Source organism: Lepidochelys olivacea, assembly GCF_965140295.1.
Source record: "Lepidochelys olivacea isolate rLepOli2 genome assembly, chromosome: 23".
Lineage (NCBI taxonomy): Eukaryota > Metazoa > Chordata > Testudines > Cheloniidae > Lepidochelys > Lepidochelys olivacea.
The window spans coordinates 14,148,020-14,164,507 of record NC_140433.1 but is presented as its reverse complement, the minus strand read 5'-3'; the positions used below and the strand labels follow the sequence as shown (position 1 = coordinate 14,164,507).

Here is a 16,488-nt window from a genome sequence, read left to right as displayed (position 1 = left end):
ATTGTGTGTCTGTGTGTGTATCCGTTCTCGTGGGGGGGGGTGATTGTGTTTGCCTGTTTATGTATCAGTTGTCAGGGGGTGTGCCATTGGGTATCCGTGTGTATCCGCTGTGCATCGCTGCGTGTATCAACTCTCGTGGAACGGGCGGGCCTGGGCATCTCTGGGTGTATCGGTTGCCATGGTGTGCCTACGATGGTGCGGCTCTGGTTGTGTGTCAGATGGTGGGTGCAGTTGTCTCTCGGGGTGTATCAATTGTCACAGTGACTGCGTATCAGTTGTGTGTGTGTGAGGGGGGGTTGGGATTGTGCATCTCTGTGTCCGCCAGTCGTGTGGGGGGGGGGAGGTGACTGTGCCTCTGTGTATCAGCTGTCCTGGGGTGTGTCGGTCAACACGGTCTGCGTGTCTGGCCAGCTCTGTGTTGTGGTGTGTGTACCCCCCTTACAGCCCCCCCCCTTACAGCCAATCTCTGCGTCACAACGGGCCCCGCCCCCTCCATTCCCTCCAGCGCCCCAAGGGTTAACCCCTGGAGCAGGCCAATTCGAATGACAACACGCGCTGTGTGTGTGAGCTACACCCGGCCGGCCTGTGCGGCGTGGGGGGGGGCTACCCCCGGCCTGGGCAATGTGTCTCTGCCGGTGTTGCATCGGGAGCCGATTTGCCAATGCTCAATAACCAGCCAGCAACTGTCCGACTGTACAACCCCCCCCTCCCTCCTCCGCCTGTTGGCAGCAGGGAGGGTGTGAAACAGGCGCAGGGGAGGTGTAGCCTGGGCAGTTTCAGCAGAAAAAGAGCTGGGATGGATCCGGGAACCAGCTGGATGGATTAAACCAGGGAGGGGGGGCTGGGGGGGAAGCTTGGGGACCCCCCCTTGCACCTCTGGACTGGGGCCTGACTCACACACAGACACACACAGGGCGGTTGTGCATCCACCGATCCAGGAAGCAGAACAGCGCACTCCAGAGAGGAAAGGTAAGAGAGACCCCCCTGGAAAATAGGTTATAGGGGGACTGGCTGGCTCAGGGGGGCAGGGAATGGGGCAGGGGCCTGTCCCCTCTAGGGGGCACCGGCTCCCATCCAGCCCCAGGGCGGGGGACTGGCTGGCTCATGGGGGCAGGGAATGGGGCCTGGGGCCTGTCCCCTCCAGGGGGCATCGGCTCCCATCAAGCCCCACAGCAGGGGACTGGCTGGCTCAGTGGGGTATGTGTGGAGTGGGATAAGGGCCAGGCACTGGGGGACACCGTGGGGTTGGGAGCAGGCTGGAGGGCAGGTGGGTGCTGTGCTGTGGGGGCTGGGGGGACTGGCAGAGCTTAGCTGGAACGTGTTCCTGAGGCCCTGTGCATCCGCTCCGCCCCAGAGGTGGCTGCATCTCAGCGTCCGGCGAGGGCTCTGGTCCGGTGACAGGGGCAGTTGGGGTGGCTGATCTGAGGGTAACCTGAACTGGAAACAGGGGCAGGGGGCAGTTGATGCTGAGTTGCTAATGGGCTAAAGTGGGGGGAGGGAGGGGCTGAGAGCCAGGACTCCTGGGTTCTTTCCCCGGCTCTGGGAGGGGAGTGGGGTCTAGTGGTGAGTGCTGGGGGATGTGGGGGCTGGGAGCCAGGACTCCTGGGTTCTCTCCTTGGCTCTGGGAGGGGAGTAGGGTCTCGTGGGATGTGGGGGCTGGGAGCCAGGACTCCTGGGTTCCTGGGGCCGGGGGGTTAGCAGTGCTTTGGCCTGGCTGCATGGCAGAGTGACCGACTTCGTGCTGCAGGGAGAGGTTGCTGCTGAATCTCCCTGGCCCAGCACCTCTCCTCACTCAGCGGGGCTGGCCAGGGCTCTGGGGGCAGGGGGCATTTTAACCCTTGCAGCGCCAAAGAGGAAAGAGGGCCCCCCCATTGATATGCACAGGCCAGAGGGGGGCTGGAGGGGCCCAGGCCCTGACTCAGGGATTGTCCCTGGCCCCCTAAGCAGCTTTGGAGTCAGCTGATTGCACCAGCAACCGCCGAGTTGTTAATCCCAATTTTGATGAGAGTCAGGAAAATGGACAGACGCCCCTCCCTGCACTGAGCCGGAGAGAGAACCCCGCCCCCCCCCCCCGCTCTAACCACTGGACCTCACTCCCCTCCCAGAGCAGGGTAGGAACCCAGGAGTCTGGGCTCCCAGCCCTCCCTGCTCTAACCACCAGACCCCGCTCCCTTCCCAGAGCCGGGGAGAGAACCCAGGAGTCCTGGCTGCCTTCTGATAGATGATTCATTCCTGGGCTGGTTATGCCGGGACTCTGGAATGCAGGAGGCCCGTCCGACTGGTGCCACCGGTGTCCTTGTGCCTTTGAGAGAGGAGGGAACGTACGCTGCGTAATTAGCTGGCAGGGTGTGTTGCAACTAACTCTGGGGCAGGGCAACCGGGAACCAGCTGCACAGGGACCATTTAGCCACCTTTGGGATGCAGCCACCTCTGGGATGGGGCAGCTGGGAAAAGGCCACACACAACACCACACAGGGAGGGCTCGCCCAGCCCTGAGATGCAGCCACCTCTGGGGCAGGACAGCTGGGGAACAGCCTCACATAACGTCGCACAGGAATGGCTCGCCCGGCGCTGAGATGCAGCCACCTCTGGGGGGGGGGCGACTGGGGAACAGCTGCTGAAAGGGAAACACCCCGCTGTGGGTGGGGGTTCCGTTTTCTGGGGGCCAGCATCCCAAACAGTTTCCTTGAGCAGGAAACCCTGGTGAGTCCAGGGGTGAATTTCACACAGATCCTTTCCGGCTTTTCTGGCATCAAACCCCGTCAGCAAATCTTTGCTGGCACTGGGGGCAGCCCTGTGCTATGGGGGGGGCTGCTTGGTTCAGCCCCTGGGTGGGGGACCAGGTAGGAACACAATAGGGGGATACCAGCAGGGGGCGCTCTCTCCTGGCAGTCAGGGCCGGGCACTGGATTGGGGGGGGGGCTGTGGGGTGGAGGGCTGGGCAGGGGGTGCTGTGGGGTGAATTCAGTGGGGCTGTGTGGAGCCTCAGGGGGCACTGTGGGGTGGTTTCAGTGGGGCTGCGCTGTGCAATGGGGCTGTGCTGTGGGGCACCTCCTCCCCCCTCGCTCTGTACCTGCCCAGGCCGCAGCCAGGAATGTGTGGGATGCCCCCTCCGGCCCTGCACCATGGGGCGGGGGGCAGCACAAACAGGCCCTGCCAGCCCCCGCAGCCGCCGTGCCGGGGGTCCCCAAATACGTGGGGGGGAGCCCCTCAGTCCAGGGCATGGGCCAGGGCGCGGGACTGCTTAACCCCTGCGGTTCCTGCCGGACGCCGGGGTTCTCCGGAGACTGTGTGTCGGTGTGTTGGAGTGTGGGCTACCCTGCTTGTGTGTGTGGTGTTGGTGTGTCTGTGTCGTTGTGTCAGAGTGTGTTACTTTGTGTAGGTGTTATTGGGTGTGCGTGTGTCGTGCTGTATTGTTTTGTGTGTGAGATTGTGGGGCGTTGGAGCGGGCATTGCCTTGGGTGGTGTTACTGTCCGTGTGTTTTGTGTTGAATTGTTGCTTTAGCGTGTGTTGATGTGGTAGTGTGTTACCTGGTGTGGGTGCTGCTCTGTGTCTTTGCCTGGTGTGTCCATCTGGTACCTTGTATGTGTCTGTGTTGTGTGTACGTGAGTGTGTATCTGTGTGAGAGAGGGAGAGAGAAGTGTGTGTGTATCAGTTTGTGTGGAGCTCTGGGTGGCTTGTGTCTCACTCTGCATGTGGAGATCTCTGTGTGTGTCACAGCTGGTGTGCAGATCCCTGGGTGCGTGTCCCAGTTTGCGTGTCACAGGTGCTGTGTCCCTGGTGGCCTGTCCCTGGCTGTGTGTGTCCCTGGGTGTGTGTCCCCGGTGGCCTGTCCCCTGGGCTGTGTGTGTCCCCGGCTGGTGTGTCCCTGGCTGTGTGTGTGTCCCCGGTGGCCTGTCCCTGTGTGTGTGTGTCCCCGGCTGGTGTGTCCCTGGCTGTGTGTGTCTCCCTGGTGGCCTGTCCCTGGGTGTGTGTGTCCCTGGGTGGTGTGTATCTGGGTGTGCGTGTCCGGGAGCGGCAGGCGTGTCCCAGGCAGCCAGTCCCTGGGTGTGTGTGTCCCCGGTGGCCTGTCCCTGGGAGTGTGTATCCCTGGGTGTGTGTCCCTGGTGGCCTGTCCCAGGCTGTGTGTGTCCCTGGGTGGTGTGTACCTGGGTGTGTGTGTCCGGGAGCGGCAGGCGTGTCCCAGGCAGCCAGTCCCTGGGTGTGTGTCCCCTGGGCTGTGTGTGTCCCTGGTGGCCTGTCCCTGGCTATGTGTGTCCCTGGGTGGTGTGTACCTGGGTGTGCGTGTCCGGGAGCGGCAGGTGTGTCCCAGGCAGCCAGTCTCTGGATGTGTGTCCCCAGCTGGTGTGTACCTGGCGGTGTGTGTCGTCCCCCCCCCGGGTGGCCTGTCCCTGTCTGTGTGTGTCTCCCTGGTGGCCTGTCCCTGGGAGTGTGTGTGTGTCCCTGGCTGTGTGTCTCCCCGGTGGCCTGTACCTGGCGGCGTGGCCCGGCCCCGGCGCGCCAGGGGTTAAAGGCGCGGCCCCGCCCCCACTCCCTGCCGTGGCCCCGGATCGCGGCACTTCGCTCCCAGCTCGTCGGGCTCGCGTGGGGGGGGGGCTCGTCGCGCCCCCCCGCCCCCCAGGTGAGTCCTGCCCCCAGCCGCTGTGCTTGCGGGGGAAACAGCCCCCCCCAGACCCTGAAAAGGGGAGGCAAAGGGAAAAGCCCCCCCCCAATCCCAGCCCCCCACGAGACCCCCCCCGGGGGGTCAGAGCCGCGAACTCGTGTGTTTTCGTCTCGTGGAACAAAGTTAGAGTGGGGGGGGGCTGATCTAAGTCCCCCCGGGGTCACTCCGGAGTCACTCCTGATTGCAATGGGGGTGGGGTCGGCTGCTGATCTCCGCTCCCCAGCACCGAACTGCCCCTCCCCTCATCCGCCCCCCCTAAACACAATAAAACTTAGTCCCCCCCCCGTGCTCTTAACTCCGACGTGGCTAGTGGGGTTAATGGCTGAGCTTGGGGATCACCTCTGGATTGGAAACTGGAACCCGGACTCCTGGGTTCTCCCCCGGGCTCTGGGAGGGGAGTGGGGGCTGGTGGGTTAGAGCAGGGGGTGCTGGGAGCCAGGACTCCTGGGTTCTCTCCCCGGCTCTGCGAGGGAAGTGGGGGCTGGTGGGTTAGAGTGGGGGGGGTCTGGAAGCCAGGACTCCTGGGGTCTCTCCCTGGCTCTGGGAGGGGAGTGGGGGCTGGTGGGTTGGGAGGGGAGCCAGGACTCCTGGGTTCTCTCCCCGGCTCTGCGAGGGAAGTGGGGGCTGGTGGGTTAGAGTGGGGGGGGGGTCTGGAAGCCAGGACTCCTGGGGTCTCTCCCTGGCTCTGGGAGGGGAGTGGGGGCTGGTGGGTTGGGAGGGGAGCCAGGACTCCTGGGTTCTCTCCCCGGCTCTGCGAGGGAAGTGGGGGCTGGTGGGTTAGAGTGGGGGGGGGGGTCTGGAAGCCAGGACTCCTGGGGTCTCTCCCTGGCTCTGGGAGGGGAGTGGGGGCTGGTGGGTTGGGAGGGGAGCCAGGACTCCTGGGTTCTCTCCCCGGCTCTGCGAGGGAAGTGGGGGCTGGTGGGTTAGAGTGGGGGGGGGGTCTGGAAGCCAGGACTCCTGGGGTCTCTCCCTGGCTCTGGGAGGGGAGTGGGGGCTGGTGGGTTGGGAGGGGAGCCAGGACTCCTGGGTTCTCTCCCCGGCTCTGCGAGGGAAGTGGGGGCTGGTGGGTTAGAGTGGGGGGGGGCTGGAAGCCAGGACTCCTGGGGTCTCTCCCTGGCTCTGGGAGGGGAGTGGGGGCTGGTGGGTTAGAGCTGGGGGGCTTGGGAGCCAGGACTCCTGGGTTCTCTCCTTGGCTCTGGAAGGGGGTTGGGGGTGCTGGGAGCCAGGACTCCTGGGTTCTCCAGTGGGGGTGGGGGCGGAAGCTTCCGGGCTGGGGCAGCGCTGAAGGTGTTAGCAGGAAATTGCTCCTGTGAGGATCCCAGGAGGGGACCTGTCGAGTCCTGCCCGGGGCCGAGCTGGGGCTGCGGAATCAGACGAGCCCCAGGGGCCAGACGCTGTGACGTGCCGGTGTGGGGTGTCGCGAGGACTTCCGGTGCCCCCCAGCCCTGCCGGTGCCCCCCAGCCCTGCCGGTGCCCCTCACTCCCGACCCGCAGCCCCCTGCCAGCCCAGCCCTGGGCCCCCCCCAGCCCTGCCAGTGCCCCTCACTCCCAGCCCTGGGCCCCCCCCAGCCCTGCCGGTGCCCCCGACTCCTGACCCGCAGCCCCCTGCCAGCCCAGCCCTGGGCCCCCCCCAGCCCTGGGCCCCCCCCAGCCCTGCCGGTGCCCCCGACTCCTGACCCGCAGCCCCCTGCCAGCCCAGCCCTGGGCCCCCCCCAGCCCTGCCGGTGCCCCCGACTCCTGACCCGCAGCCCCCTGCCAGCCCAGCCCTGGGCCCCCCCAGCCCTGCCAGTGCCCCTCACTCCCAGCCCTGGGCCCCCCCCAGCCCTGCCGGTGCCCCCGACTCCTGACCCGCAGCCCCCTGCCAGCCCAGCCCTGGGCCCCCCCCAGCCCTGGGCCCCCCCCAGCCCTGCCGGTGCCCCCGACTCCTGACCCGCAGCCCCCTGCCAGCCCAGCCCTGGGCCCCCCCCAGCCCTGCCGGTGCCCCCGACTCCTGACCCGCAGCCCCCTGCCAGCCCAGCCCTGGGCCCCCCCCAGCCCTGCCAGTGCCCCTCACTCCCAGCCCTGGGCCCCCCCCAGCCCTGCCGGTGCCCCCGACTCCTGACCCGCAGCCCCCTGCCAGCCCAGCCCTGGGCCCCCCCCAGCCCTGGGCCCCCCCCAGCCCTGCCGGTGCCCCCGACTCCTGACCCGCAGCCCCCTGCCAGCCCAGCCCTGGGCCCCCACCCCCCCAGCCCTGCCGATGCCCCTCACTCCCGACCCGCAGCCCCCTGCCAGCCCGGCCCTGGGCCCCCACCCCCCCAGCTCTGCCGGTGCCCCTCACTCCCAGCCCTGGGCCCCCCCCAGCCTTGCCGGTGCCCCTCACTCCCAACCCGCAGCCCCCTGCCAGCCCAGCCCTGGGCCCCCACCCCCCCAGCCCTGCCGGTGCCCCCGACTCCCGACCCGCAGCCCCCTGCCAGCCCAGCCCTGGGCCCCCACCCCCCCAGCCCTGCCGGTGCCCCCGACTCCCGACCCGCAGCCCCCTGCCAGCCCGGCCCTGGGCCCCCCCAGCCCTGCCGGTGCCCCCGACTCCCGACCCGCAGCCCCCTGCCAGCCCAGCCCTGGGCCCCCCCCCAGCCCTGCCGGTGCCCCTCACTCCCAACCTGCAGCCCCCTGCCATCCCAGCCCTGGGCCCCCCCCCAGCCCTGCCGGTGCCCCTCACTCCCGACCCGCAGCCCCCTGCCAGCCCAGCCTAGGGGCTGTGGACAAGAACCATTCACGGAACAGGAATTCGCTGCTGTCCATTGAGGATCCTGAGCAACTTGCCCAGGACCTCTTCCCCTCCCGGACACCTGGGTCCCCATTCCAAATCCCTCCCTCCCTCCCCTCATCCCTGGGCTGGAGCCTGGCGGGCAGTTCTGGGAGGCGCGGACCCCATTTCTCCTGACACCCCTCAGGGGCTAAGGTTGTTGTGATGGCGTTTAGGGGTACGGGTCTGGACACCTGGGTCCCTGGCCCACCTCTGGGGGGCTGGGAGAGCTGGGGCGGGGCCTATTGTCAATCTTGCCCCCAGCCCTTTTGGGGCTGTGGGGCACCCTACAGAGGCCTGGTTCCCCCTGGTCCCTTTGTGGGAGGGGGGGACACCCCCGCAGTTCTGCCATTGGAGGGTCCTGTGTGATGGGGGTGGGGCAGAGATTATATGGCATGTTCCCTTTGGGAGGGGATTGGGGTCTAGTGGTTAGAGGAGGGAGGACTGGGAGCCAGGACTCCTGGGTTCTCTCCCTGGACCTGCCCAGAAACCTCCTGGATGTTTCTTAGTGGAATTTGTCTCCTTTCTTTCCAGGTCCGAGGCCTTAGATTCCCCCCACCCCCCTGACCATCGCAGGGAGAGGACTAGTAGTGGGAGGCGGGAATGGGGCCTTTGCCCTCTAGGGGGCACTGGCCCCAGGGTGGGGACTGGCCGGCTCGGGGGAGGGATTGGATGGAGCCAGTGGGGTGCTGTACGTGGGGGGGGGCAGCGGCCTGGCAAGGGGAAGTGCCCTGGGTCCCCCTCACCCCATCTCTCTCTCTCTCTCTCTCTCTCTCCCCCCACAGACGTTGGGGATGGGAGCTCATGGCTCTTAGCCAGGCCTGACCCGGCCCCCCCCCGCGCTGCCCCCCTGGCCCCAGCATGGAGGTCAAAGGGCAGCTCATCACCTCCTCCAGCTACAGCTCAGCAGGTAATGGCCCCGCCCCCCTAGGACCCTGGCCCCGCCCCCCTAGGACCCTGGCCCCGCCCCCCTAGGACCCTGGCCCCGCCCCCCTAGGACCCTGGCCCCGCCCCCCTAGGACCCTGGCCCCGCCCCCCTAGGACCCTGGCCCCGCCCCCCTAGGACCCTGGCCCCGCCCCCAAGGACCCCCTCCTGCCCTGACCCCGCCCAGCCCTTACCTTGCCCGACCCCACCCCCACAGAACTCCCCAGCCTGCCCATGCCTCCCCCCCGCACATATCCCTTTCCTGGCTGTGACCCCCACATCCTCCTGTCTCCTCCCTGCAACTCCGACGCCTCCCCATCCCCCCCCCCACCCCCCCATCAGCTGTGACCCCCGTCTCCTCTCTCCCACCCCCGCGCAGATGCCCTGGTGCGGGACCCCGGCGCGCGGCTGCGGCTGCAGGAGCTGCTGGAGCGGCAGTGGGGCCTGCGGGAGGCGCTGGGGCTGCGGGTCGCCGAGCTGCGCCGGCTCTGTCTGCAGGAGGCCGTGAGTATCCGGGACCCCCCCCCCCGCCCCCGCGCCAGGCCTGCCTGGGCGTTAGTGCCTTGGTAGCTGCATAGCTATAGTAGGCTATTCTCCTTCTCTGCCTCTTCCCCCTTCAGCGCCAAGGGGGATTCGAACCTGGACCGTCCCCTCTAGACCTGAGGGAGCCGTGCCGCGAGCTGCGCAGGCATGGTAGGCTCTTATCCTGCTCTGTCCCATCAGCAGTAGTAGGTTGCTATCCATGGTCTCCAGCCCTCCCCAGGATTTGAACCCACAACCTGGAGCGGCTCCCTATGCTGCCCCTAGATTTAATGGCGTGACCCCATTAGCTGTGTTGCTCGAGTAGGTTGCTCTCCATTTCCCCCCATCAGCGGCAGTGGGTTGTCATCCTCCTCTCCAGCGTGATCTGAACCCACAACCTGTCGTGCGGTGCAGCTCTGTTAGCCGCATACCTATAGTAGGCTATTCTCCTTCTCCATCCCCCTCCCCTCCGGCAGTAGTAGGTTGTTATCTTCTGCCATTAGCTGCATAGCGACAGCAGGCTGTTCTCCTAAGGCTTCTGCCCCCGCCCGCCCCCAGGAGCTGACAGGGAAGCTGCCCCCCGAGTACCCGCTGGAGCCGGGGGAGAGACCCCACCCCGTCCGGAGAAGAGCGGTGCCTGCCCACCGGGGACCTGGAGCTGAGGTGAAGAGGGGCCTGGGGGGGCGGGGCTGGGGGGGACAGGAAAGAGGGGGTGGGCTTTTGGGGAAGGGGGGCCATGGAGGAGTTGGGAGGGGGGCTGTGGCTGGGTGTGGGGGGGCACACAGTCTCTAACCCCCCGTCCCCCCCCAGGCACTGGCGTGGGAGCTGTGCCGGGAGCCGGGGGGGGGCTGTGGCTGGGGGGACGCAGTCTCTAACCCCCGTCCCCCCCAGGCACTGGTGTGGGAGCTGTGCCGGGAGCCGGGAGGGCGGTGGGAGCCGTGGGGGGGCGCAGTCTCTAACCCCCGTTCCCCCCAGGCGCTGGCGTGGGAGCTGTGCCGGGAGCCGGGGGGGGCTGTGGCTGGGGGGGCGCAGTCTCTAACCCCCGTCCCCCCCAGGCGCTGGCGTGGGAGCTGCGCTGGGAGCCGGGGGGGGGCTGTGGCTGGGGGGGCGCAGTCTCTAACCCCCGTGCCCCCCAGGCGCTGGCGTGGGAGCTGTGCCGGGAGCCGGGAGGGCGGTGGGAGCCGGGGGGGGCTGTGGCTGGGGGGGCGCAGTCTCTAACCCCCGTCCCCCCCAGGCGCTGGCGTGGGAGCTGTGCCGGGAGCTGGGGGGGGCTGTGGCTGGGGGGGCGCAGTCTCTAACCCCCGTCCCCCCCAGGCGCTGGCGTGGGAGCTGCGCCGGGAGCCGGGGGGGGCTGTGGCTGGGGGGGGCGCAGTCTCTAACCCCCGTCCCCCCCAGGCGCTGGCGTGGGAGCTGCGCCGGGAGCCGGGGGGGGCTGTGGCTGGGGGGGTGCAGTCTCTAACCCCCGTCCCCCCCAGGCGCTGGCGTGGGAGCTGTGCCGGGAGCCGGGGGGGGGGCTGTGGCTGGGGGGGCGCAGTCTCTAACCCCCGTCCCCCCCAGGCGCTGGCGTGGGAGCTGTGCCGGGAGCCGGGAGGGCGGTGGGAGCCGGGGGGGGGCTGTGGCTGGGGGGGCGCAGTCTCTAACCCCCGTCCCCCCCAGGCGCTGGCGTGGGAGCTGTGCCGGGAGCCGGGAGGGCGGTGGGAGCCGGGGGGGGCTGTGGCTGGGGGGGCGCAGTCTCTAACCCCCGTCCCCCCCAGGCGCTGGCGTGGGAGCTGCGCCGGGAGCCGGGGGGGACTGTGGCTGGGGGGGCGCAGTCTCTAACCCCCGTCCCCCCCAGGCGCTGGCGTGGGAGCTGTGCCGGGAGCCGGGGGGGGCTGTGGCTGGGGGGGCGCAGTCTCTAACCCCCGTCCCCCCCAGGCGCTGGCGTGGGAGCTGTGCCGGGAGCCGGGAGGGCGGTGGGAGCCGGGGGGGGCTGTGGCTGGGGGGGCGCAGTCTCTAACCCCTGTCCCCCCCAGGCGCTGGCGTGGGAGCTGTGCCGGGAGCCGGGGGGGGCTGTGGCTGGGGGGGCGCAGTCTCTAACCCCCATCCCCCCCAGGCGCTGGCGTGGGAGCTGTGCCGGGAGCCGGGGGGGGCTGTGGCTGGGGGGGCGCAGTCTCTAACCCCCGTCCCCCCCAGGCGCTGGCGTGGGAGCTGTGCCGGGAGCCGGGAGGGCGGTGGGAGCCGGGGGGGGGGGCTGTGGCTGGGGGGGCGCAGTCTCTAACCCCCGTCCCCCCCAGGCGCTGGCGTGGGAGCTGCGCCGGGAGCTGGCCGTGCAGCGGCAGGTCGTGGAGGCCGCACGGCGCCTGGCCCTGGCCCCGGAGCTGTCGGATCAGCAGCGTCGCCGGCGTCGGCAGGTCCAGGCCGAGGCCGCCCAGCGCCTGCGGGAGCTGGAGGGGCAGCTGGGGGAGACGCGGGCCCGGCTGGGGGCGCCCCGGGGAGCGCACGGTGAGAGAACCCCCCCCCGCCCATCCCAGCATCCCAACCCCCCGAAATCTCCGGGCCCCTCACTCTGGACCTCCTCACCATCCCTGAGCCCCCCGGGCCTGACCCCATGGGGCACACCCTGAGAACCAGAGCCCCCCGAACGCCCCCACAGGCCCCCTTGTCTCCCTGACACCCCCATAGTCCCTTGGATACCCCCATGGCCCCCCAATGCCTTCACAGCCCCCTTTCTTTCCCAGATGCCCCCCTAACCTCTCGACACCCCTCTTCTCCCTCATCACCCCTCCTGAGTTCCTGTCCCCCGACCCCCCGCCAAGCCCCTCAGTTGCCCCTGACCCCCCCGGCCTCCCCCTCACTGCCCCCGCTGCATTCGTGACCGCCAGCATGCCAGAGATTTTCAGAAGGGGGGGATGTTCCAGCACCCCCAAGGCTGTTAAGGGGGGGGGATTGCAGACTTGGGGGGGGGGGGGCTGGCACCGGCGGGGGCTTATAGGGGACTGACCCATCTCCCGGTTTCCATTCCCCAAGACGAGGCGTTCACCTCCGAGAACAGCTCCCTCTCCGAATCGGCCAGTCACGAGAACAGTGAGTGTGTCAGGATGCCTGGGTTCTCTCCCTGGCTCTGGGAGGGGAGTGGGGGCTAGTGGTTAGAGCGGGGGGGGCTGGGAGCCAGAATGCCTGGGTTCTCTCCCTGGCTCTGGGAGGGGAGTGGGGGCTAGTGGTTAGAGCGGGGGGGGCTGGGAGCCAGAATGCCTGGGTTCTCTCCCTGGCTCTGGGAGGGGAGTGGGGGCTGGTGCTGGGGGGGTGGGGCCCCCAGACCGGTGGGGTGTGGTGGGACAATGTGCAGGTGGGGTGGACAGCTTGGCTTGCAGCCCGGACTCCTGGGTTCCACCCTTTGCCTTGCGTTCTCTCCCCCAGACGACCCCCACGGTTTCCACCCGCCCAAGGTGGGCCCCTCGTCCCCCCGCAGCCGGGATCACCTCCGCGCCGTGTCCGGCAGCCCCGACCGCCGGCCTGGCTGGCGAGGGCCCCCCACGGAGCTGGGGGGGGGGGCCGCCAGCCGCCGCAGCTCGCTAGCCAGCCCTACCAGGTGGGTACAGGCCACAGGCCAGTCCCCCCCCCCGCAACCCGCTTCTCACACCCCTGGTCTCCCCTGCTGCCTCCCACTCCCCCCATTTACCCAGCCCCCCAGCCAGTGGGGTTCCCCCAGCCCCCCATCCGGCCGGGCCCAGCTGGTCTCAGGTTTTGTTTGCTGCCCCTCAGCCCGAGTCGGACCCTGCCCCGGAGCGTGTCCAGCTTTGAGGGCCGGAGCGTCCCAGCGACCCCAGTTCTGACCCGGACCATCTGCAGCAGGAGCCACGACGTCAGGTACCGGAGCAGAGCCCCCCTAGCGGCCCCCCCAGCCCTGCCCCGGGGAGAGCGACCCCCTAGCGCCCCCCGGGGCCCCGCCCGGAGCAGAGCGCCCCCCAGCGCCCCCCCCCGGGGCCCCGCCCGGAGCAGAGCGCCCCCCAGCGCCCCCCCCCGGGGCCCCGCCCGGAGCAGAGCGCCCCCTAGCGCCCCCCCCGGGGCCCCGCCCGGAGCAGAGCGCCCCCTAGCGCCCCCCCGGGGCCCCGCCCGGAGCAGAGCCCCCCTAGCGCCCCCACCCCGGGGCCCCGCCCGGAGCAGAGCGCCCCCCTAGCGCCCCCCCCGGGGCCCCGCCCGGAGCAGAGCGCCCCCCTAGCACCCCCCCTGGGGCCCCGCCCGGAGCAGAGCGCCCCCCTAGCGCCCCCCCCAGCCCCGCCCGGGGGAGAGCGACCCCCCCCTCCCCAGGGCCCCGCCCGGCCCCGCCCGGGGGAGAGCGCCCCCTAGTGCCCCGCCTGGGGCCCCGCCCAGCCCTGCCTGCGGGAGAGCGCCCCCTAGCGACCCCCTGCCCCATGGTGCCCCACAGTGCCCAGACCTGCCTGGGGAGAGCGCCGTCTGCCGAGCCCCACACCTGACCCCCGCAGCACAGCGACCCCCCCCCCCCCGTGCGTCTCCGCTTCACCCCTCGGTCTCCCGTCCTGCTTAGCGGGAGTTGGGCAGGATCTGTCCAGGTGGGGGCGTGACGTTGGGCTTTGGGGTTGGGGGGTGAATCGGGGGGGCTCTGGGGGTCACTTTGGAGGCAGTGGTACTGAATTTGGGGTGCCTGCTGTGCCCCACCCCTCACTAACCCCCCCTTTTCTTTGTGCCCTCCCCCCAGGCCGGACGCCCCCCCAGCCACCCGTCAGTGGTCGGGGAGCCAGGACTCCCAGCTCGGCCCCCCCAGCCGGGACCCCAGCGCCGACCGGGCCCCCCCAGCCTTCGCCGCCCGCACCCGCCGCAGCAACAGCTCGGAGGCCCTGATCGAGCGGGGGGCCCCCCCCGAAGACCCTCCTTTCCGTGGCCCCCCCCGGCCCCCATACGCCGAGATCCTCCTGGACTATTACCTGGAGCCCCACTGCTCGCCGGCCGGAGCCCACCTCTCGCGCCGCGATGCCCCCCCGCCTCCCGGCTGGGGCTACCCCGAGAGCCCCCTGCCACGCCGGGCGGGGCGCGCCAAGTCCTGCGGGCCCCCTCCCCAGAGCCAGCCGCCGCCCCCGGCCCCCCAGCGCCCGCCCCGGGCCGTCCACAAAGCCTTGGCCCTGGAGGGGCTCCGGAACTGGTACCTGCGGAATGCCGGCGGAGCGGGGGGGGCCCCCCCGCCCCGGGACAGGAGAGGGGGGGCCCCCCGTGGCTGGCCCGAACCCCACCCCCGGCCGGAGACGGGGGGCTACCTGCCCCATTCGCTGAGCTACGCTGGGCAGCCGCTGCAGGGCAGGTATGGGCGTCGGGGGGTCTGGCAGCCCTGAGTTAAGGTTGGGGGCTCGGGGACCGACCCCCCCCCTCAGAATCAGCCCCCCCACCTCTCCCCCACAGCAGGGGTACACCAGCCAGAGGGGGTTGTTTGGGGGGCAGGGGAGGCTCATGTGTCTCTTGCTAGGGCGTTGGCCGTTCATCAGCTGCCCCCCTCCCCACCTGCATGGGCTGTGTTGGAGGAAAGGACCCAGGCGTCCGAGAGGGGTGGGTGTGTGTGTGTGGGGGGGACGTTAAGGACCCAGGCGTCTGACTTGGCTGCAGGGTTGGGGCACGGGGGACCCCGGTGTTGGTGGGGGAGGCAGGAAAGGACCCAGGCATCCGGCTCTGCTCCCTGGAGTTGTGGGGAGGGGGCAGCAAGAAGGGACCCAGGCGTCTGGGGAAGGGTGACTCTCTCTGCTATGACTTAATCCATCTCCCCCCTGCACCTTCCTCTGGCTAATCTCTCTCTCTCTCTCTCTTCCCCCCACATCTCTCCCCCCACATCTGTCTCCCCACCCCACACGTCTGTCTCTGTCTCTGTCCGGCAGACCCTTCGCAGACCTCCTTTACCCAGACGGACCTGGCGCCCCCTCCCCCAGCCTGGGGCCCCCCTTGGATGTGGAGAGACACCCCCCAGGGACGCTGGTCTGACCTCCATGTGGGGAGGCAGGGACAGCCAGGGGTTAATCTCACATGGGGGGGACGCTCCCCTGCTGGACGGGGGTGTGTGTGGCATCAGGCGGATTAGATGTGGGGGGAGATTCACCCGGCCCCCCCGCTAGGGTGGTGTGGGGCACGGATTCTCACCCCCCCCATGGGCTGAGACGACCCCCCCCAGCAACCTCAATCTCCCCCCTGCCCACATTCAGATATGGGGGACAGGTCCTGGCTGGGAAATCAGCCACCAACTGAATTCCCGTTCCCACCGGGAGTAACTGCCCCCCCAAACCTGCCCCTTTCTAAAAGTCTGGACAGACACCCCCCCCACCCCACCCAACACCTATCAGCTCCCTGACACCCCCCTCATGTTCCCTCCCCCGCGTCTGGCCATACCCCCCACACCACATCCCTCTCCCCAAACTGAGACAGATGCTCCCCTTCCCCCCCCCCATCCAGTGAGCCCCTCCCAAAACAGCCCCCCTCTCCTGTCCGGCTCAATTAGGAAACGAACTCAAATTCTTGACATTCCAGCCCTGGCCGGTGTCCGGTGGATTTTCCTTTAAAAGTTACACACAAGAAGAAAGTCACTTTTTTTTCCTTTTCCCGCTGGATTTTATTTGGGGGGAACTGGCAGGCGGGCGGGGGGGGGGGGATTCTACCTCCCAGGTCCCACCCCCCCCACCTCCCATGATCCACGTGTTAGTAGCGACGGGCACCAGCATGCGACGGGCTCTGGACCTCGACTTCGCCCCGTTCCCAGCGCGTGGATTGTAACGGGAATTTCTTTGGCAAATGTCAAACTGGTCACTGTGCAGAACGGGGTTTGTATAATACAGAGCGCAAAGGCGAGGCTGTGGCATGGTGGCTTGGCTGGGGGGGGCGCTGGCGGGGGGGGGGGCATTTCCGACCAGTTGGGGAGAAACGTCCCAAAATGTGATGCCTGCCTGAGTCTGCAGAGAGCCTGCGCCGATCGCTCGCAGAGGAGTGAACTGTCCTTAGGCCAGGTCTACCCTACAGACTTAAATCAGTATAACTATGTCGCTTCGGGGTGTGAAAAATCTACACCCGTCCCCCTCCGAGCAACATAGTGACCTCGACCTAACCCCCCCGTGTAGACAGTGCTAGGTCGGTGGAAGAACTTCTCCTTGCACCTCTCAGGCAGGTGGATTAATGATGGGAGAGCGCGCAAGGGCGTGAGCCACTCACTGCCTCCAAATGGGGCATTAAATGCCCCCCTCCCGGCAGGACATACAGCATGCATCAGGACGGGGCCTGCCCCGCTCCCTCCCAAAACCAGCAAATTACCAGGGGATCCCACTTCTCCCACTAATGCCCCTGGCAGCGCCCTTCTGGCTTTTTTTCTTTGCTAAAAACCTCGGGGGGAAATCCATGAGGCAAAGGGTTCCACAGATTAACGTTAAAAAGCATGCTCCCTTGGGTCAGTGACATCTCACATCAGAAAGGACCAGAGTGATCCTCCAGGGTGACCTGCCCTGTCTCACACAGGCCAGAGAACTGCCCCCCAATAATTCCTCAAGCAGAACTTTGAATTCTGTTGGATTTCCTTCTAGTGGCTTTGGGAGACCCTACATAAACCAAGTAAAAAATGCCTCCAGCTATGGGGT

The 16,488-nt window shown here is 68.5% G+C and overlaps 1 protein-coding gene across 2 annotated transcripts; it reads left to right on the top strand.

The window, feature by feature from the left end:
- Nucleotides 1-835: 835 nt before the first annotated feature.
- Nucleotides 836-15,712, top strand: CCDC120 (coiled-coil domain containing 120). Of its 2 annotated transcripts, none has more exons than XM_084612501.1 (10): nucleotides 836-969; nucleotides 8,232-8,356; nucleotides 8,751-8,875; nucleotides 9,452-9,556; nucleotides 11,167-11,374; nucleotides 11,900-11,956; nucleotides 12,290-12,461; nucleotides 12,635-12,739; nucleotides 13,590-14,186; nucleotides 14,752-15,712. In XM_084612501.1, exons 2-10 carry the CDS (start codon nucleotides 8,308-8,310, stop codon nucleotides 14,852-14,854), a joined length of 1,521 nt encoding a protein of 506 aa, XP_084468627.1. In that variant the 5' UTR covers nucleotides 836-969; nucleotides 8,232-8,307; the 3' UTR covers nucleotides 14,855-15,712. The 2 variants fall into 2 exon arrangements, with proteins under 2 accessions (XP_084468627.1, XP_084468628.1); XM_084612502.1 differs by lacking the exon at nucleotides 836-969 and adding an exon at nucleotides 4,522-4,622.
- Nucleotides 15,713-16,488: the final 776 nt, after the last annotated feature.

Bases quoted from the DNA above. Each gene is read 5' to 3' on its own strand.
- CCDC120 (XM_084612501.1), top strand. From the start codon at position 8,308: ATGGAGGTCAAAGGGCAGCTCATCACCTCCTCCAGCTACAGCTCAGCA. The intron at 8,357-8,750 runs GTAATGGCCCCG...ACCCCCGCGCAG, and splicing joins CTCCAGCTACAGCTCAGCAG to ATGCCCTGGTGCGGGACCCC. The intron at 9,557-11,166 runs GTGAAGAGGGGC...CGTCCCCCCCAG, and splicing joins ACCGGGGACCTGGAGCTGAG to GCGCTGGCGTGGGAGCTGCG.